At 48.0% G+C, this 21883-nt stretch overlaps 2 protein-coding genes across 11 annotated transcripts in view; one reads left to right on the top strand and one right to left on the bottom strand.

Annotated features, from left to right (window-relative positions):
- Positions 1-21883, top strand: part of Kif13b (kinesin family member 13B) — a 157614-nt gene that overhangs the window by 132212 nt on the left and 3519 nt on the right. For 2 of the 6 annotated variants that reach the window (XM_087585728.1, NM_001412036.1), the window contains 4 exons: positions 3916-4027; positions 5052-5170; positions 15859-15921; positions 18343-19102. In XM_087585728.1, the coding sequence (XP_087441854.1) occupies positions 3916-4027; positions 5052-5170; positions 15859-15921; positions 18343-19102 (1054 nt within the window). Of the gene's footprint in view, positions 1-3915; positions 4028-5051; positions 5171-7445; positions 7600-15858; positions 15922-18342; positions 19103-21883 lie in introns of those variants that run through there. The other 4 variants (XM_087585729.1, XM_087585727.1, XM_087585730.1 and 1 more) reach the window with 3 other exon arrangements.
- The window catches only part of Hmbox1 (homeobox containing 1), a 153805-nt gene continuing 137657 nt past the window's right edge, over positions 5736-21883 (bottom strand). For all 5 annotated transcript variants that reach the window (XM_087585761.1, XM_087585757.1, XM_087585749.1 and 2 more), the window contains exon 11: positions 5736-6556. The gene's annotated coding sequence lies outside the window, so the exon portion shown is untranslated. The remainder of the gene's footprint in view (positions 6557-21883) is intronic.

Genomic DNA, 21883 nt, shown 5'->3' on the forward strand with positions numbered 1-21883 from the left:
GAGAGCTGAGCCTGTTGCCTGGGGCTTCGTACAGTTTACTCTCAATCTGTCTGTGTCTGTCTGTCTATCTGTCTGTCTGTCTGTCTGTCTGTGTCTGTCTCTCTCCCTCTCCCTCATTCTCTCCCTCTCTTGGCTATAAGCAGCATGTGAGTACCACCTTAGGCTGTTGCTTTTGCCCCTGGGCCAGGAGGAGAACTGCTTTGTCACAGATGCTTGTGGGTAGGACAGGCAGATGGCAGTGGACAAGAATATTACAGACCACGTGAATGGAGTACAGACCACCAGATAGCCCCGCATTTCCTGTGCAGGGAGGGCCTAAAGCAATGCACTGTAAGAGATCATCAGCTCACTAATGCACGTCATATCTTCTCACTAGTGAGAAAAAAATCGTATTTCTCTCAGAATCAGGGAAGAGGATTCAACCCTGTAGCCTGCTAAGGACATTGCCTGTATCATTTCAAATGTGTAAAACGAGTTGTGAACATCTATAGGAGAGTTCTTTAAGATGGCCAGTGTTTAAAAGGTCAGAGGACCTGTCAAACCCTTAACCACAGCTGTGCCTACAGTGACTCTACATAGGTACTCAAGTACCCCTGACAGGGGCAGAGGAAACCAGTTGTATACCTGTGCTGTGCTTAAGCACTACTCACATGCACATGCACACAGATAGGCACTTGGGCAGAAATGCTCCGTCTTGATTTCCCTACAAGGAAGTATTTAATGTCCAGGGAGTTAGTCCTACAGATTTCAACCCAGACTTGGTGATGCTAAAATTACTAGAAAATGTATTTTGAAATCATCAAAAATAATGCTCATGTTAGTTGTGTCTGTCTTGTAGGCATTCATGGAGTCAGCTCTTGTTTTCTCTTAATCCATTTGCTGCTCTCAGCTCTGCTACAGATCAGCATTGTAGGGTTATGCTGTAAATGAGCACTATAGGCTAGAGTGTGAAGTGTTTTCTTTCAGGCATCATAGGCTAGCCAGAGCACTATGGTTTGTCAAAGAACACAGAGAGTCCACTAGCCAGTCCACTAGTCTTTCTTCCCCTGTTGTGGTCTCATGAGAGTAGATTTCATCTTGGTGTTTTTGCTTACAGTTATGGGGTGTTTTGCCTCTGTTTTAGAGACATTTTTAATAGATGCAATGAAAACGGATTCTTTATACTGTCTTCTAGTGGCTATCCGATGCAGAATTAATTTCAGCTTGTTGCTGGCTTTGATAGTGTATTGAGGACAAGGACAGCTGTCAAGTCTGTTGTCATTCCTAAAGCCGTTTTAAAGATGACATTTGTAGTAAATTAGTAAAGCAGTGTTGTCCTCTGAAGTGGTTTCATTGTCTGGTGCTTTTTGAGGACCTCATAGGTGCCAGGGAAGGGCACTACTATTGAGCTGTATTCCTAGCCCTCCTCAAAAGCTCTTGACAAAGTTCAGGTCAGCTGGTGTCTGGAGCAGGGTGGAGCTCACACAGCTTCCTGGAACTGCTGTCAGCTCTGCTTTGGGTCAGAGATGCCAAGCATGAGTCACTCTTCAGCTGCATCAGAGCTGCCTGTGGGCTGGAAATGACACGGGCACATCTTTTTATTTACTTTTTTGCCACTTTCTTGATCAAAGTCAGTCTTTTACAGAAAGCCAAAAAAATGATATTTGGTAGAAGAGCGGAGGCTGATGGGAAGACCACTGGTGGACATAGAGTCTCTAAGGACCTCCTAGACTTGCTGGATTGGCTGTGCTTCTGAGTCTGGGCCCCTCTTAAAATCTTGGAAGGGTTTATTTTGTTTTTTGAGTTCTGCTTCTTAGAACAAATAGTCTCTGTGTGTGGATCCAAATGACCCCAGAGTCTTTTCCAGTCTCTCCATGGCAGAGTCTGAAGCTCAGCGTGGGAGCAGACATTGGGACTAGACTAGTCAGTCTTCAGGAGGTACCCTGTGGTGCCGGTGTGCATGGCTATGGCAGAAGTAAGGAGGTGTCATGCCTTTTCTCCTTTAGGTCTGAGCTGTTTTAGAGAGCTCAGAAAATTCCAGAGCAAAAATCTCTACCCACAGTCCCAAGTTCATTCCCTCTGAAGTACATTTAACTGGTGGCTGCTTTGTTTTGTTGTTGGTTCTATTCTCTTCCCCAGCATTTCAGTAAAGGGAGAAACTAGCATAGCTAGGCAGGCCCAGTTTATTGCAAAGTCAGCACTTGTCCTGTCCCAACACGGGGTGGGGGGGGGCACACAATCGTGGGCAGACCTATCCTGGATGCTCCGTTCATCTCTGGTGAGCTGGTAGGGGGAGGAGAACCACATGGTGGGAGATTCCTGTGCCTCTAGGGACTGGCAGAAGAGGGGGTGGGGGGGCCCATCTTGCTCCTCTTCAGGTCTGTCCCTAGGATGCAGAGCCAAATGTGCCAGGGTACTCAGATCCTGAGCAGGGCAGTGAGGCTGGGAACAAGTGACTGAGGTTCCGTCTGCCCTGACTACAGGGACCTGTGCTGGGTGCTGTGACAGTCTCTCCATCTGCCATTAATTCACAGGCCTGCAGTGCGTGTAGGCAGACCTGCCATTTATTTATACTCAGAGTCTCCGGGTGTGGGGCCGGAAGACCCACTGCTCTTGTTCAGCCTCCAGGGGACATTGTGCACTGGGTGCCAGGGGAGCCCTGATTGTGCCCCAGGGAAGGGACACCTCCTTCAGCTGTTACTGGACAACTCTGTCACACAGCTTGGATGCTAAGTGCATCGCAGATGCTCAGTTTCCTAAGATACACAGTGTGGTTGTGTCAGCCTCCAGACAAGAAAGCTAAGATATTAGAGTAAATGTACTCTGTACTGAAGGAGGATGTCTTCAGAGCAACCTTGTATGAACTTGACATCACCAGCAGACATTTCAACATTCCTTCCACTGAGACTCCTGAAACTCCTGACCTTAGTGTTCAGACACTGACCGTGACACCCCAAGGCACCAAAGTGGGCAGCATCCCAAGAAGGATAACTAAGTTAGAACACAAAAAATTAAGAATAAAAATTAACAGAAGACTAAAATCTGTAAACAAGTGTGTTATCCATAGGAGTGTCGTTGCCCCGCTGGAACTGTGTTTTGTATTGCCCCATCATGTGCCTGGAGTCTGTTTCCTGAGGGCTGAGAGAGAACATCAGTGTTGTGTTGTTTTGTTTTAATGCCGTCAAGTGCTGAGAGTTCTCAGTGGCGAACATGATTCAGATCACTTAGAGTTTATTGAATCTCATGATCAGTTCTTAGGTTGCTGCTAAAAGCAATAGATTTTCACTCCATGTAGGAAGCTGTGGGGCTGTCACCTCACTGTTGAGCCTCCCAGGACACAGATTTCCACCCTGCTTCTCAGCAGCCCCCAGAAATCCTGGTTAACCCCTGGGTCCTTTGACTGTAGAATGCTCAGTTAAACTGATATTAAAACTGTTACTTAAACCTCAGTGAGAAAGACCTGAGTTATCATAGGATGAAAGGAAGCTTAAGGTCTGCTCACAACTTGGGGCTTGGCACCATGCTACTTTCTGAACTGTGGGAAGAGGAGCGCCGCCTGGTCGTCACCCCCCTCCCCCTAATACATGGGCTCCAGTTGAGACAGGTATGAGGGTGTCATCTGCAGCCACAGGAGCATTTATTTCTAAAGGCCTGCGTTGAGGAGGTGGCAAGATGCAGTAGAGTTTGGGATGACTTGATGGCAGCCACAGGTTGTGAAGTGAAGAGGAGTCTGCAGTAAATACTCATCTGTGAGGGGACACAGCCCCGTAAGCACGTGGCAAGCACGAGGAAGAGTGATGCAGTCAGACTTCCATCGCAGAGAATAGCCGCTGTAGCAATGCTAGTAGGCCTTTTCTGGAGTATTGTATAATTTTTTAAAAAATAAACTTCTTAATTTGAAACAAAATGACTTGCTTTTATCCCTATGCTTAATAGGGTCGGTGGGAAAGTCAGCAGGATGTGTCTCAAACACTAGTTTCCAGAGGAATAGCTTCAGGTCCTCCAGCTCTCTCTGTTTCACCCCAAAATAACCAGTCTCCTGATCCTGGTAAGTTTTTTTCATCTGCCAATCACTGCCATGAAATCTGAGTATCTTTCAGGAAAAGGTTAAATCAGGATGTCCTGCTAGGTCCTCAGGCTATTCCTGTCCATCAGAATGTCACCTTTTCTTAGCCTGTTGGGTGGGTGGCATCAGGTTGGAAGGGTGTTTTTACCACCCTGTATTCCTCTGATAGATTACCCGTGACCCCCTTGTCTTATTCATGTTCTGCGTATTTGTTAATACTTCCTGTCCATATGTGGTCCACAAAGACCTTTAGCTTTCACACCCTCACATCTGTCAAGTTTTGGTATCAAGCTTGTGTTGGCCTCACACAGTGCTTTGGAAAGTGGTTCTTTCTTTTTTGCATGTGTTTCTGTATGATTGGTAATATATACTCCTTAAATATTTGACAGGATTACCTAATGATGCTGTTTGAGGCTGGCATTTTCTTGGTGGAGAAGATTTTGAATCATGACTTTTGTGTTCCTTATCAGGCTGCTTCCTAAGTCTTAATTTTCAAAAAGTCTTTAATATTGACTAGGTTATTGTTTATTCTTATAAATGTCACAGTATTTACTCTAACTGTTCTTTTAAGATTCATAGCCAGGTGTGGGGTGCATATCTTTCATCCCAGCACTGGGGAGGTAGATCAGGAGGATCCCCATGAGTTAAAGACCAGCTTGGTGTATGCAGTGAGAACCTGTCTTGAAAACAAACCTTCAAAACACTACAAGTGAGCACGAAGACCCAAGCACACAAAACAGAGTTCTCCTTCCTCTAGAAAAGAAGTTAGTCCTTGTTTTAGCTATTGACAAAGAGTGACAGGCACTGGCAGGAGCCATGCACATGAGGGCATCATAGTTGCTTTAGTTACTGCTGTTTAAATTGGTAGGTGCCAGCTGTGATAATCTTTTTCTGCTAATGATTTGGGGTGTCCGTAGTAGTTTATATTGCTGGGTTTGCTTACAAACGACTCTTGGCAAATGCACAGCAGAAGTTATGTGCCTCTGTTTTCATTTCATCCCGACAGGACTGAACCCAGCCTCTTACTTGAACCCAGTGAAGTCCCTGGTGCCACAGATGCCAAAGCTGCTGAAGTCTCTCTTCCCTGACAGAAGGGGCAGACACTCATCTCCTCTTGTACAGCAGGTGAGGCAGCCTCAGTGAGTGTTTCCCTGAGATGCCGCCGTGCCGGCACTGTGTTGCTGTTCTGAAACTGGAGGTAGAGGGCATGTGAGCCAGCTTCTAACTCTAGGGGAGCCTGTGATAATGGCTCCTCCCTCTTCAGATAGCCGAGCTGTTTGCACATATCGACACCCCATCCTTTCTGCTCTAAAACAAGAACTGCCAAGTCTGCTACTAACGTGATTCATGGTGCTATCACTTAGTACGACAGTTGTCACATTTATGAGGGTGCACTTAGTATTGTTTGTGTTGCCAAGGAGAAAATGTAATTCTATTTTTAATTCTTGAGTTCACTTTTCAAACACTCTTCCATCATGCTTCACCCCACCCCCTTCCTCAGTGGACAATCAGTTCTTTGACTCAAAGTAGTCACTTGCCTTCCTTCTGTTTTAAAAACTTTGTCTATCAATGAGCATTAGAGAAAATGTTCTAGGATTTTCCAAACAACCAAGAAGCTTCTTTTATACGGTGGTGAAAGGTTCACACTTGGAGACGCAGTATGTAGTTGTGTAGACTTTAGCTCAACAGAAATTGTTAAGTGAGGTTTATTTATACTCATTCAGAAACACAAACCACGCAGGTACAGCTGGCGGAGTGGGTCTTCACATTAGCTCCTCCACATTTCAAAAGTCCCAGTGTCAGGAAAGTAGGTCAGTAGCTGTCGGAGGCTTGTGTGAAGGCATCTTCAGGAGAGATGGTTTTGGGGCCAATAAGCTGTCCTGTCTGTAGAGAGAGCTTCCTGTCCAGTGTGATATCAGTTTGCACATCAGCACACAGAGCAGTTGGCACAGTGAAACACAGCAATTTTGATAATTTTTAAATTACACCTAGCTAGGCAGGTCAAAGGTCATTTGACAGTTATTGAGATGTGTCTGTGAATGGAAGGCTCAGGCAGACTTTGACAGTGGCTTGTCACTGTGCACGCTATGCTGCTTTAACTGGTCATTGTTTCATCAAGTATGATGTGAAGGTCTATCTGAATTACTAAAGTAGATGTAAAGAAATTGCCCTTCCCCAGTCTGCCCTGGTGGCCCACAGCCCACATGACAGCCACCATATCTTCTGCTTTTTGTAAGCACCATGGTGACCTTACACGGAGTTTGATGACCATGGTTTCTCGGCTGCTCTTCATTGCAGGCAGTTGTCTAGATGGAGGGGAAACGGAGTCAGGTTGAAGGCGAGCAAGTTCTCAGCGAGCAAGTCAAAGCCCTGAGTGCATAGGAGAGTTCCTGTGTGCTCACTGTATGTGCTGAGACCCTGAGCTTTGGTGAGGAGAGGAATAGCAGCCGGGTAGACACAAAGCCGGATGGGGACAGAAAGGTGTCCTGCCGTGTCCAGGTGACAAGACATCTATGGAAATACAAATTAACACTGGGTTTAGTGACAGTGCCTTGTGGTGTAGCTAAAACATTAGAAGTGATTTGTGAAAACACCTCCCTGGGGCGGGTGTCTCCATATCTTCAAGGTTGCAGGCTCTGTCCTTATCTGCATAAAACCATAAGACTTGTATCACCAACAGCATGCCCTTCTTGGTGGCCTGTCCTAGGCTGGGTGTCCAGGTCCCTTCCTGGCCCTCTCTGTTTATCCACATTTAACCAGCTCTTCCCCTGGGTAGCTCACTTCATTCCTTTCTTTAGCTGTTCATATGATATACATTAGCCCATGTTTGGAAACCTTCTGGAAATGAAAGCAAGGTCTGCATTCTTGCTGAGGCTTATAGCACCCTCCAGGAGTGAGCGGCCTCCTTTAGTCTGTGTATGCTCCCTACCAGGTCCCCACGAGCACACGAGCACATGCCATTCAGCTTGAGTGCCTGCCTCTTCTTCCAGTGCTGCAGGCACTGTTTCTCCTGCTTTGGTTTAGAGCCATGCTGTCATGGAGGTCACTCTGTGGAAGCACAGCTAAGTGCCCCCAGCCCTCTCTATGAGTCAGATAAAAATAGCACACTGCCTCCCACCAGATACACATGTCTTTTTCTTGGGAATTTCTATGTTTCTGTTTGCTGACCATCTCCCTCTGGAATATAACTCTAGCGAACAGGGCTCATTTGCCCTGAATCATCCTCATAAGCTGGAGACACAAAGTTGTCTCACTGTCTCTTTGTATACAGATGGCAGATGTGGCCCCGTATGGACCTCTGTCACATGTGTAGGAAGCACTGTTTGTGAGTTAGCGGTGAGACAGGCACAACTGAGTGGGGTCTTGAGGTGTCAAGATGTTTGTGGACCTTCTCTCCTAGGTGGATGGGCAAGCCCTTAAAACAAATTCCTGACACCCTGATTTCCCCCTTGGGTTACCCAAAATGCACTCCTTCATCTGCTCCTCCATCCAACCCCTGAGCTACTACTTTCCCTGACTGTCTGCTGAAGGTCTGTGGGATGGAAATTCTAATTGTAAGTGACAGCGTCAACATTAGTTTTCTTGCAACTCGAAATGTGCTCTGTGCTGCTGCTCCCTGGTGTGCATGCTTGGGTGGGGTTTCAGTGCCAGTGGGAGATGGAGATGAATGGCCTTCGAGCCTGGCTCCTGTATGTTCCTCTTTCCACTTCCCCATTCTCTTGGAATTCTGATTGTATACTTGGGGGTGGGATTTTGACTTAAAAAAAAATCCTTCCTTGTGGTTTCTCCAAAAGCTGGGTCATCTTTTTTGTGTGGCCTTGGCCTCTGCTGGTGGAAGCCAGGGCAAAAGTGGTCCGTGTTCTTGAAGGCCTACCCAGTCTCAGCAGTTCTGGGTTAGTCTGCCTGCTGCTTGTTGGGAATACTTTCACAAGCCTTCATCTTTGTTTTGTCTTGTAGGGGCCCATGGGGGAATGGGTGGGCTAGTAATGTCTTGAACTTGGCAACAGTGGAACTGACTTATCTCATTTAAATGATGCACCTGTACCAGAGTACCACTGTCTTAGTTTGGCTTAGTAATGCTGTACCAGGACCAAGAGCAAACTGAGGGAGTAAGGGTTTATCCGGTGTGCACTTCTGCCTTGTAGTCTATCACTGAAGGAAGTCAGGGCAGGAACTCAAGCAGAGCAGGGCCATGGAGGGTGCTGCTTACTGGCTTGTTCCACATGGCTTGCTCAACTTGCTTCCTCATAGAACCCAGGACCATCAGCCCAAGGATGACACCACCCACAATGGATTGGGCCCTCCCACATCAATCACTAAGAAAATGCCCTGGACTCAGTGCTTCTTACCCTGTGGGTTGAAACCCTTTTGGAGTAGATTGACCCTTTTCAGGTGTCACCTAAGACCATAGGAAAACACAGACATTTCCATTATGATTCATAACAGTAGCAGAATTACAGTTATGATGTAGCAACGAAAATTTTATGGTTGGGGTCCTTACAACATGAAGACCTATATTAAAGGGTCATGGCATTAGTAAGGTTGAGAACCACTGCATTGTAGGCTTGCGTATAGAGAGATTGATGGAAGCATTTTCTCAGTTTAGGCTCTTTTCTCTCTGACAACTCTCGCGTGTGTCAAGTTGATATAAAACTATCCAGCACAGCCACCGACTAGGAACAGTCCACAGTTCTACCTGACACCTCTGTTGGATTTTTTTGTTCTGTGTCCACCCTTTTCAGTGTAGTCCTTCTCTTTGCTATTGTATTAACTACAAAAATACACAAAAAACACTTAAATGGGGAACTTCAGGGTTCACTTCTAAATATTTTGTTTTAAAATTCCCATATTCTTTTTGAGTTTGTTTTTTTAAAGCTTATAATTTTGCTATCACCTGCATAGTTCTTAGTTATAGGGTATCAGTATTTGAGTCACAAACACAGTGTTGGGTGTATAAGGCCTAAGATAGAGGCCTGGTACTCTTTGGCTGTTAAGCATCTGGCCAGCATAATGTATCTCCACATTCATGGCTGCCACTCCATCTCCCCTTTTAAGGAGGACACGGTAGCATCATGAAGCTAAAGGGACTGCATACCAGTCTCCTGCTCTGTGTCACCAATCTGGCAAAAAGAACTCCATGATCAATGCCTGATGACCTTGCTTGCTGCCTGGCTCTGCCATTACTCTTGTTTAGGCGTCTGATGTTGGCAACAGTAGTTTAGCTAGGTGTGAGCCCTGAGGTTTTATGTGCTGTACTTAAGTAAGCAACAAACTGATGTTGAGAGGTTTAGACCCTGACCCAAGATGCAACCTAGAAAAAGTCCATGACTGAACATGCCGAAGAGGACCTATCCCAGCTCTGAGGACAGGAAGCATGGTCCAGTGTTAATGTTGCTGGGACTTAGAGACAGCAGATAGAGAGCAACACTACTTAGTTACTTCAGGCTTGTAATCTGAAGAGAAATAGAGATCCCGATTCAAGCCTGTATACCATGTTCAGGGACACAGGTCTGTCATTGGAACCCAACTCACACTTCTCTCTTAAGAGGAGAGGAATTGAACAACTTCCTTCATGATGATCACAGTTTAGTTTGGAAGATAACACTTCCTTTGAGACAGTTGCATCACTGAAAGGGTGGCATTATTTCAGAGAAAAATGAAATGCTCTACGAGGAAGGATTGAGGAGTGGGTTGTCTGACTCTTGGTATCCTGGTGCCCATACCTCAGGAGAAGAACGACAAGGTGGTTCTCTGAAGTGCTGCTACAGTGAACTGGGATTGGAATTAGCAGAGCATAGAGACAGCTGTGAGAGCCCAGTAACCATAGGCTGCTGCTCTCTACCACAACCCAGGTGCTGGCCATCCCTGGGTTTGAAAACAAGGTGTTTCCAAGAGGGGATGCTAACCCATGTGAGGCCCAGAGTCTCCTCACATTCCCATCATTCCCCTGGCAGGACAGATCAGTTGGGAGAGAATGCAGGTTTGTTGTGAGAGAATGAACATTGCCAAGAGCCCTCTCATCGGTGGCCTTGGTGTTTTCAGGCAGAAGCATTTTATTCTGTCCCTTATGCAGGGGCAGGGCAGGGCAGGGCAGGGCAGGGCATGGGCACTGGTAGGAAGAAGTTTGGTCGGCACTTCTGAGTCACAGAATGGCCCAGAGGCTTCTGGTTCCTGGCTTTGCAGTTCTTTTCTTTTGTGATGGAAGTCCCTAGTTCCTGTTTTACAAACAAGATTCTCATAACATAAGTTGTGTGTAGTCTTCTTTGTGCGAGTGTATTCATAAAGAGTTGGGCTTCTCATTTTCATGGCGAGCAGTTCTGGTTGTAATCAGTTTCTGTCTGAGTTCCAGAAATGCAAAGATACTGCATAGAAAGAGGTGGCAGCTGACAAGATTGCTGTCTTTGACCTTCCCAGGCACATTTAGTAACGAATCTGGGAAATAATGAACTACAATTAATGAAACCCGCACCCGTGTTCAAGTGTGTCTCTCAGACAGCACATACAGTAATTGAAAGGACTTCCTGCTCTCTAATTAGTCAGATTGAATTAATTTGCCATGATAGCTCTCTTCACGTGTCTGGAAGTCTGTCTTCCTAAAAAGTTGTGGTGTGCTTCAGAGTTTGAGATCCCAAGTGGCTGCATTGATTAGTGCAGGGAATGAAAGGGTTAAAGTCAGATTGGGTTGTGTGGCTATATTGTCTGTAGGCGCACCAGGCCACTGTCACTTAGTGCTGACTGACCTGTCGAGGAAACTCTGAGATATATGTGGGCTCAGCTCCCCCATCACACTTAGGGCCTTAGAGATTTACACAGCATGAGCTGAATAGGTTTCAGCTGAGTTTGATTAAAAATAAGTAATAGTGTTCATAGAATCACTGAATCAGGAAAGTATTTGAAGGAACCAGACAAACTAGAAAGAAGAAAGCCTCTTCAACCATATTTCCTTGTCCCTCTTGTTCTTGACCATGGGCAGGGAGATTGTGGGCTGCTTCAGAGTAGGGAGTTAGAAAGTCAAGTCCATGTGTTGGAATGCTTCTCCTATCTGGATCTGCAAGGAAGATTCCAGAAGGAAATGGGAGGACTATTCAAGAATGCATAAAGCCCTCACAGGGATTGCTGCATTTGTCAGAAATTTTGTCACCTCCTATAATGGACACTTGGATCCTGTGGTTGACAGAGCCATGTGGAAGACAGGGTAATGGTGCTTTAACCAGGACCTGTAATGATCAGCCCACCCCTTCCCCACATGTGGCCATGCAGAGAACATATGTGATCACCACCTTCATATATTTACCTCATGCTGGTGACAGAGTAATCTGAGGGCACTGTGCATGTCAGAACACCCACTTCTCCATTTGAAATAGAGCCACCAGACAGGTAAAAAGCTGGCTTAGACATGACTGACACTCTGTCCACACCAGCCTGACACACAGAGCATAAAGCAGAAGGCAGCTATGGGAACGTGGTAGATACCAGGCACTGAGGGTTTTAACGCTACCACAGCTTCAGATGCCCCTAGTGAGGCCAGAGCCTTCCCTGAGCATGCCTCTGCCCTCATTATAGGCACAGTCACTCCTCTATGAACATAGCTCTTAGACACAGGCCTCTGTTGATGAGCTTAGGGCGGAGGCTTGGTCCTCAGCAGTATGTGTGGCTGTTAGCAGCACTAGGCGCTACTCCTATCAGGCTTCTAATACCCTGCATCTAGGCTTACTTAGAATGTCCTCATATCATGAAGGTGAGATGTTGGTTGCTTCTGATTATTTGTAGCAAAAAGTAAAATTTATAACTCTTATAAAACTAATTTTTCCTATTTGGACCTAAATAGTTGATTAATATTTATTTAAATAAAAGCTGAATATTAATTTGGACACCATTTTGATCAAATTCAGGGTAGTAGGTAGCTGTTAGAAAAGGTTTATAAATATAAAAATTGTAGGTAAAAAATTCAATATTGTTTAAGTTTAAAGTAGTTAATGTTTACTTTGTCCAACTTCTCTTGTTCCCTTTACCCAGCTTTGTGCTAAAATTTACAAGGATTCCTCTTTTTCCTTTGTGCTGCTTGTTAAATGACTGGTGTATGTGTTTATTCCTTTAGAAAACACAAAGACAGCACTTATTGATGGCCTTCCAAGACTGGAGGCTAAGATGTTCCTTTTGAGTGTCACAGAGGCATAGTCAGTGCAGGGTCCCAGAAGGCACTGCCAAATGTTTGTGACATAGGGAAGGGAGTGGGCACTCATAAAGCCTGGGCAGATTTTTGAGGGTGAGCTGTGATCTCAGAAACGTTGCCAGGTTGTGGTGGTGCGTGTGGTCTGTTGGGTCTCAGCAGTGCTTAGCAGTGCCATACAGAGGCTCCTGTGCACGGCGGCCTCCGACTCAATGCAACCACAGTGCTTGCAGCAGTAGGCTATGCTCTCCAAGCCCCGGTTCTGGAGCAGGAAACAGATAATTATATTCCCCCTTCTCAAGGGACTTCTTAATATTTATGGTTGTGAAATACTTTGCAATAGTTTTTATTAATAGTTACCAGATGTGTCATAAGGATTAATGAATTTACAGTCTGCAGTGTTTAGAGCTCCTGAAATAGAGTCGATGTCTGTGCAGGGGATGTGGAAGAGTATTAAAATGCAAAGAGTTGAGCATGGAGAGTGGAGCTATTGGGTGTGAAGGAGCAGTGGCTCACATGAGGTCCAGTTTAGTTTGTATCTGGTACCTTACAGTGACTGCCGAATTCTCCTGTCTGTCCTTAAACTTGGGAGGCTTGAGGGCCCCTCCCCCATGTGTGGCTATACACACTTAGCTCCTCTCAGCCTAGGTAATACCTCTGCCTTCTTCAGCCTCCAGACATTCATTTCCCTCCTTGTTCCCGCTTCTTTCTCTTCCTATCCAAGTTTAGGCCCTCCGGAACTCTCCATGGAGCCACTGAAATAATGTCTTCATTGACCCCTCATACTGGTGTCTTCCCTTTCTAACCAGTCTCCCAAAGGAAGCATCATCCTCACTGTCCACACTTCAGAACAAGCAGGAGCTGATTGTGGCCACGAAAGACCTTTACACCTCTCCATCCCCCTCCAGTTTCACCACCACACTGCACTGAGCCTCTTCCCCTGCGGGGGCTGCTTAAGACCCCAGGGTAGCTACTCCTGAGGAGATAGCAGTTCCCCATCCCTGCCATTGCTGCTCAGGTTGGTCCCACACAGCCACTTGGTCTTATCCTTTCTCCCCTGAGTCCCCTCTGCCTTAGGACCTTCCAGTCAGGATCCACATCACACTCTTCATTTTAGTGATTTGGCTTACACATCTCTCCCCACAAACAGATCACCACTCCTTAATGAGAGAATTCAGATGGACACTGGGACCTGCTGAGTCTGGAGAGCAGTTTCATGCTGGAACCAGGGCTTGGTCTGTTTGTGCTCTCAGTTAATTTTTGCAGCGATTTTGTTAAGGAGCTGCTGAGTCATGAGGAAGAGTGTGAACAGGCTTCCATGCTCAGTATCATGTCAGCAAGTGTCCATGTTTGGTGGCTACTGTTCCCTCCTGCTAGGCTTCCTTTTTCTTTCTTTTTTAAAGATTTATTTATTTATATATATATGAGTACACCAGAAGAGGGCATAGGATCCCATGACAGATGGTTGTGAGCCACCATGTGGTTGCTGGGATTTGAACTCAGGACCTCTAGAAGAGCAGTCAGTGCTCTAACCACAGAGCCATCTCTCCAGGCCCCAGCTTCAACCTTTTTTTTTTTTTTTTTCATCTTTATTAACTTGGGTATTTCTTTTTTTTTTTTTTTTTTTCACGTGGAGAGGTTTAATGAGAAGAAGAGTAGAAGGAGGGGGACCGTGAGCATGTGGAGGGAACGGGGGAGGGGAACGGGGAGAGCAGGGAGCAAGAGAAGAAAGAGAGGAGAACTTGGGTATTTCTTATATGCATTTTTTTTCTTTTTTTCGGAGCTGGGGACCAAACCCAGGGTCTTGGGCTTCCTAGGCAAGTGCTCTACCACTGAGCTAAATCCCCAACCCCAAGCTTCAACCTTTTATGCCCCACCCTAATGCCATCCATTTTCAGTCAGATGTAACTAAAGAATAGAACTTGCAGCCTGAGCCTGAGGAGGGAAAAACCTCTTACTGTCTTTACTAAGAAAATACCCTGCAAACCTTCCTTTGGGTCTGTGGAGAAAAGAACAGAGGCGGCATCAGATCTCTTGGACTTAAAGGTAGAGTGGCAGGCACACAGAAGACTGCTTCATTTCAGTGTCAGCTGATCTCAGTGAGGTCAGAGGTCAGAGGTCTGTCTGGGTGCTGGGAGAGGTGATGCTAAGGCACAAAAACTTTTTTTGTGGTAAGGCATGAAGGAGGTGGCTGGGGTCTTGGAGTTGAAGCTCTTCCAACCACATGGCAATAACGCTGCTGTTCTCGGACGCCCTCACTTGTTCATCCTGAGGCGCACGTGTTCTCCTCCCCTGCTGTCTAGCCCCCATGTTTGCAGGGTGAAATGTATATCCTTTCTCCACTCCAGTCCTTCCATCGCAGTCCTTTCTGCATTCTCCCCAGTACCTTCTCTGAGCTGTCCCAGTGCTGATTAGAATGGGCCTATGGTGGTACTTACTTCCTAACAGAAGCCCTGGTAGCTGTGGTGTCCCCTTTGCCCATATTTGTGTGTGTTATCTGCATTTGAGGAATGGTTGTCAGTCACGCCTAGGCTTGAAGACTCTGTGTACACAGTCGGAACTACTTGGAAATCTCAGGGCCTAGGATCCTAGGAACTAGGAGGAGATGGATGGAGGCTTATCCTGTTCAGGTTTTCACTGTCTTTGGTACATGTGGTCACTGATCAACTGGCCCTAATCCTCGGCTTTTCTTCCCCGGAGTCCTTCAGTAAATCCTTCAACCTTTCCAGGTCAGTGGGTGACATAGTCAGTAGAACTGTGGCCACCATTTGTCCCTCCAGCTGGACAGGGGAGGTGAAGCCCATGCTTGCTTACCCCTGCCTGTGGGTCGTTCTCTACTGCTGAGTGGCAGGAGCCGGAGAGGCAGAAATGGTAGACTTCTGGTTTCTTCCAGAGACCCTCACACTGTCGTCTGCCTCTGTGTCCCACTGCTGTTGAACTCACCGTAAGATGAATTTGGTTCCTGCTCCCTCCTGACTTCACGTTCTTACCCAGATTCTTATCATTCTTCTAACACTCCTTGACTATGTCTGTAAGTCAAGTCTTCTGCTATGGTGTTTCACCCCTTCTCAGGCTCTTCTCCCCTCACCTGTTCAGGTGCAGGATTTTTTTATTCCTAGAATGTCTATTTGACCTTCTGCTTCTTCCAGTTGGCATTGCTCTGGCTCTGGCTGCCCTCTGCTTGCTTTGCTCAGGAGTCAAGTTACCTCTCTTTCTTTTCCTAGCTCTGTTAGTTTCAGATGCCCAAGGCTGCCCAAGACTGCTCCTATGTCTGCCTGCTTGATGCTCCAGCCTCCCTTCTCAGTCCTGCAGCATGTTGTGGGCTCCAAGTGCTCCCTGGCTCAGGTCGACTCCCAGCTTCTGTTTTCTGTTTGAGTTACTTCATGTAAACACTTGTGCTCACAGTCCAGTATTTGTCAGCATGTGTCTGTGACCACAGAGAAGAAGCATGACAATTATATGTGTGTCTTGTCTCCTACTGGGGCCAGCCTCTCTTGTGTGGTGTAGAACCCTGATACCCTCAAGCCTAATTGGCAGGAGTGTGATGGAGTTCCTGAGAGTTGTGACGGTCTCCTTGTGGCTCCTGGCAGCTTTCTGCTCTGTGCTCCTCTTGGGCCCCTCACTCACGTACTTGTTTCCTCAGCCCGTGCCCCGAATCTTGGTGCAGCCTACTTTCTCAGATGCCCGGGCAACAAGGACAGAGGAGGTGAGTCACCGGGTTGGGGCTGTCCCCTTGCAGAGGTGGCCCTGACACTACCTAGGGTCCTTTCATCCATGCCTACCTTCCCCTCTCTGCTTCCCACTTATTAATTAGCTACAATGTAGGTCACTGCCTTCTCCTGCACAGGCTCCTTGTTACACTTTGCTATTTTCAACCTGCTAATCATATGATTGCTAAAGTTTTTGGTGCTTGACTGCTAATGTAGTCTGTGCTTTAATAGTCCACCGCTAGGCAGAGGGGGTTTCTATAAACAGAACTATCTTTTTCTTGTGAGCATTTGCTTAATTCTCAGTTTTACAGTTCATTCTGGTTCATGGTATCAGCGTGAAAAGACTAATGTTAGACTGGGAGAGAACTGTCTCGTAAGGTCTCCCACAGCCCAGTAGCGCTCACCATCCTGTGACCAGCAGGCCTCCCTCGTCCCAGCACACCTTCAGTCTTTAGAAGATGCCTCATCTTCGTAGGGAAAGTAATGTATTCAGACAATAGCAAATAGGGTGTGATGATTTGAGGGACAATTGACCCTTTAGGTAGTGCCCCATTTTGAAAAGTCCCTTTCTCTCCAATGCCTTACTGATGTCTTAGTGTTTCCAGGGTACCCCTTCCCTGGGAGCACTGTCCGTCATGTGGAGGGAGGCTCACAGCCGTGGGCATTCCACAGGCAGCAAATAGCAGTCAAGTGATTAGTTTCAGTTCCAGCCAAGTGGGTGCTGGGAAGGAGCCAGTGGAGGCTGCATCGTCTTTCCTTTTGCCGTTGTTAGTCTGCCTTCACTGAGCCTGGCTTGTCCCTTCCATGGGAGCATGCACAAGCCCTTCAACTTTCCTGGGCTCCACTGTAAAGGACTGTTGCTAGTACCCGCATCCCTCTCCCATCAGGGATTCAAGTGGGGCATCGGGACACCTGTCACCTGAGGTGTTCTTTGCCTCTCCTTTCAATGCCTTTCAGTGCCAGAGTGGCACTAGAGGTGCTGGGTGAGCATAGAAAGGCCACAGGTCATGTCCGGCTTCTCTTAGAGCTGTGTGTATTTCCCTGGCAATAGCTGACTAGCGTAGGAAAGAATAAATACAGCACGTCCAAGTTGTAGAAGAAAAATGATTGAAGGATCACCTAATCTTCCAGCATATTTATGGCGATGACAGTTATTGATCTGCTGGATTGAGTCACTTTTCAGGCAGAGCCCCATCACAAAAATGGGCTGTTAATCTCAAGAGGTACCGTGAATTCCCTCCCCCAGAAAGTGTGCCTTGTGGGCAATGAAGGCTTCTGGAAGGAAGCAGGAATATAAATGACAGTTCACGGGAAAATGCATGATTTATCAAACCGCTGAGTTAAGCCAAGTAACTGGAAGAGACTTATAGATCTTAGCTACTTCCCAGTTCAAATAAATCCTGTGTTTCAATGGAAAGTGGCCATCTATAGCATAAATATTGGGCTATATCTTTCTTTTTCTGCGCAGCCTTCCATCTTGTTCCCATTTCATCTTCTCCCTCCTTAGCACCGTGGGTTCAGAATTGGGAGGTAGTGCTTGGCCCCTCAGACAGCTTTAGTTATCTAAAAGAACATCCTGTGTTCACTTCTAAACACCAGGACTAGTGGGGGCCTGCCATCACTATGATATCCTGGCTTCGTGTCTGTGTCTTCTGTCTGGTAACTCAGACAGTGATGTGAAAGGCCACCGGCTCTGTCCTTGCTTAGTGATGATCCTTGGCCCATGTCCCAGAATCAGAGGCCCCCGGGCCTTGACATAACACCAGTAGTCAGAAAAGCAAGCTCCTAGAAAAAGAGCCCTAGCTATAGGCAGCCTGGTCCCTTCCTTGTCCCTGCCTCCCAGCCTGAGCACCAGCAGTGTCTGGGGTCAGCGCCTCGTGTGCCTGCACTGCGTGCTAAAGCACTTTCAGATTGTCTGGTGAGGTCATCCTTTGGATTTTGCCAGAGAAAAGTGCTTCTCTGCCCTCTTTAGTGCGTTTCAGTCTTCCTCTGAGGACAGTGGAGGGTGAGGGCATCTGCCTCCATGGGAACACATACTAGGGAAACCGTGATGGGCAGAGTGAGGTGTAGTGTGTGTCGCTTCCTCCTGTAGTGGGGGCCTGTGCATCACATTGTGATGCCCTCCTGTGCTCAGGTGCAGGGCTGAGCATCTCTGTAGAAAATTCGGATGCAGCAGGGTTTGTGCCATCACGCTCAGCCACTCCCAAACACAGATGTACAGCCTAGTGCTCACCTGACATTTGGTTCCAGGGCAAAGGCTAGCTCTGACTGTGTTTGCTTCCGGTATGTGATACCCACAGCCAGGAACAGCTCCTACCCAGGGTTCAGTGTAGATCTGGTAGCGCTAGCCCCATGGGCTTTGATTTGGTGGGAAGGCCTTTCCAACTGTCCTTAGTATGCCTTCTGTCTTTCTGTAGGCTCAGCAGGGCAGCCCTGGGCCTAGTGGGGCTTTGGAGTCTATGGTGAAGATGGCGGCCCCTACAGTAAAGATCTGCGACAAACCTGTCAGAGTGTCTTCCCCTCCATCTACCATGGTAGTTACTCAGCCCCAAGAAGGGCAGGATGGACCTCCCAGCCCCTTGAGCGAAGCTTCAAGTGGCTACTTCTCTCACAGTGTCTCCACTGCCACCCTGTCAGAAACGCTCACCTTAGGCCTGGACACCACAGGCCTCGGCAGCCAGACACCTGGATCCCCCCCTGCCCTGTGTCAGGTCACCCAAGAGCCTGAGCTGGCTTTCCTCTCCTGCACACAGAGCCATCCAACTGACCCAGAGGAGCCCCATATACCACCTGCAACTCCTACTCAAAGCACAGAGCTGGAGGTCCCCAGACCGCCTCTCCTTTCTGACCCCACACCTGCTGTGCCCACGTCTCCATTCAGAATCCGGAAAGTGCGGCCCTCAGAGCTTACATCCTTCACAGGCATGCTGGGGGGAGCCTCCTCTGGAGCACAGGAGGACCCAGTGGTTTCAGAAGACCCGAGCCATGCTAGGGGACAGACTCTAGGGAGGCTAGAAGTGACATCTGACTCTGAGGATGCCAGCGAAGTTCCTGAGTGGCTCAGAGAGGGAGAGTATGTTGTTGTGGGCACCAACAAGACGGGCATTGTAAGATATATTGGACCAACTGATTTCCAGGAGGGAACGTGGATTGGTGTGGAGCTGGACCTGCCTGCAGGTGAGTGGACTGTGGGTGCCCGTGCTGAACATGACCCTGCTGAACGTGGACTGGCAGGAAGGGAACATGGGATGTGCTGTGTACCCAGAGCACATCAGACTCCTTGAGCCTCCTGACCCTTCATAAAGCAGATGCTAGCTTATCTAAACTCTCAGAATCCATCAGCGCCCCACGATAGTCACTGAAAACTGCTATAGACAGTAGTATTTTAAATCTTTTTCACTTGAGACAGTGAGCAGCTGTGTGGCCCAGACTGGTTTGAACTGACTCGGGCCCAGTGACCCTTCAGCTGTTAGCCTATCACTCTCTGGGGCTACAGTTAGGTGCCAGCACACCCAGCATCTTTCTAAAGTTGCAGCAGCAGCTCTGCCTCAGACTGCATTCGGTGCTCTTGAGACTCTAGGATACTTAGTGACGGCTCTAGGGGAGGTGACAGGGTCCCAGACTGCATTCGGTGCTCTTGAGACTCTAGGATACTTAGTGACGGCTCTAGGGGAGGTGACAGGGTCCCAGACTGCATTCGGTGCTCTTGAGACTCTAGGATACTTAGTGATGGCTCTAGGGGAGGTGACAGGGTCCCAGACTCTTGAGTCTCAAGTCAGCCGGCAGAGCTCAGGGTGGTGAGGACGCAGGGAAGGCCCTGCAGGGAAGGAGCATGTGTTCGGACATCTCTGTAAATGTTTTCAGTGTTGTTTTATCCTTTAAGAGTAGGCTCCCCTTGGGACCAAGCACTAGGCCCTGTGGTCTGAACCAGCCTGTGGCCTCTTAGTCCCTTTTAACCCTTGTTGTAAACACAGAATGGTTTTGTTGGCTACCCTCCAACCTGGACCACATGGAGCATGCTTACTGTGCTACACTGCCATCCCTGGGATCTGTATTGTCTTATACTTGTCACCTCACAGGGAAATCTCATGTTCACTGGCAGCTGTGACCTGCTCAGCCTTGGGCTATAGTTAATCTGCTTTTTGTTCCCAAGTTTATGGGGCCCAGGATCTGGAGTTGGTGGCAAGGAAACTGCCTGGCTTCTTTCCTAACATGTGGCCAGCATCCCTGTGTGGCAGCACCATGGCCGCTCCTTCCTGTCTCTGACTGAGGAGCTCTGCTGTGTGGATGTCTTCATCGCTTCACCTAGGCTGCTCTGAATGTGGGCTGGGAATGGTGACATGGACTCAGGCCCCTCACTCCCTGAGTGTTGACCGTGTGAAGACAGCAGATGTTTTTCAGAATAGCAGCCCCATCACAGTGCCGCAGGGTCAGGTGTGAGCATCTTCTCCCATTTTGAGCACAGAGAGTACCTTGGTCTGAGCATGGGAGGGGGGAGAATGTCAAGGCTGAACTGGCAGGGGCAGGGCATCCTGGAGATGTGCAGCCCACCTGTTCCCTGCAAAGCAGCTGCTCAGGCTGCCACAGGGCAGACCTGGCTCCTCGCCTAGGCTCTGGGCACTCAGCCAGACCCAGCAGCTTGCTGGACTGCTGGGTAGACTCAAGCCGTAAGAGGGTGCCCTCAGAACTCAGCACTAGGCCCTGGGTCTCTCAACCAGCCGGTGGCCTCACCAGTCCATTTAGCCCTGGCTGCAGATATAGGCCAAAATGACACCCTTGTCTCTGAGCCGAGTGCTTCCTGTGAAGTCACTGTCTTTAAAAATAATCTGGCAGAGAATACCTTGAATACCTTGAATTGGAAGTGGTTCAAGATGTAGTAGAGGCTGGGAAAAACTTCAAATCTGCTTTTCCCAAAAGAGCAGGAGTAAGTCTGTGTCTGCAGTTGAACTCAAGATTTAAAGAGAGTTAGGAAATAATTTAACTCCCCGAAAGGAACCAAGTACCTGCTTTGTCTGCGTTGCTGGGCTAGGTTCAAATACACTGTGGTGAGCAATACCTCCCACTCGACTTTCAGTTGTGCAGAGGAGAAAATGCTAGGTGAACAGATACATTTTGAGAAGAGCAAGTGTGCCGAGGGGATAGAGGCGGGCGGCTGTCGGGAATACCGTAAGCTGTTCACAGAGACACAAAGGATCCAGGAAGCAGAGCTGGCAAGGTGGGCTGTCACCAGGGTAAGGCAGGGCAGCGAGTGTCCCATGCTGCTGAGTTCGGCCCAGCTTTCTATGTTTGAGGACTGATAGGAAGGTAGCTCTGTGGCCTGCAGGGCACCTAGTGCCTGCATCTGAGAGCCTTGTGGTAAGTAGTGCAGAGCACACATGGGAGGAATGGGAACATGAAGACCACTTCGAGGATGGCAGATGTGTGGGCGGGGAGGACTTAGGTTAAGGTAGTGGAGGTGTGGGGAGCAGTGGTCAGGGTTCTGGAATTGTGTAGGACAGACGGAGGGGCTGTCGGGAGGAGTGTCAACAAGGTAACAGCTAGTGTGTGGCATCCTCACAGGCCACAAATACAAGTCCATGAGTTGGAAAGGCTGGAAAACTGCCTATCAGTGTAGGGTCACCATCTCAGGTAATCCCGAGACACAGAGATGACAGGTGCCCAGGGGGCCAAGCTGGGGGACAGTCACACCTGGGCTGAGCTGGGACCTGGGATGTGAAGTAAGCTGGAGCCCTGCTTACATTTAGGAAAGGAGCTAGTGCCCCTGGAGGAGCAGGAGCCAGCTTTGCCTTGATGGCTGTCACCTCGTCCTCAGCAGGTCTTTGGGCAAGGCCTGCTGCTTCATACTTAAGACCACAGTGCTAAGGGGCCGTTTGTCCCTGATGACTGCTGTTTGCTGTCTTGAGAGCTACTGTCATGGGCTCTGGACTCAATGGCTTCTGGGTTGGGTGGTGGCTTGGA

The sequence above is a fragment of the Rattus norvegicus genome, chromosome 15 (genome assembly GCF_021556685.1).
Source record: "Rattus norvegicus strain SHRSP/BbbUtx chromosome 15, alternate assembly SHRSP_T2T, whole genome shotgun sequence".
Lineage (NCBI taxonomy): Eukaryota > Metazoa > Chordata > Mammalia > Rodentia > Muridae > Rattus > Rattus norvegicus.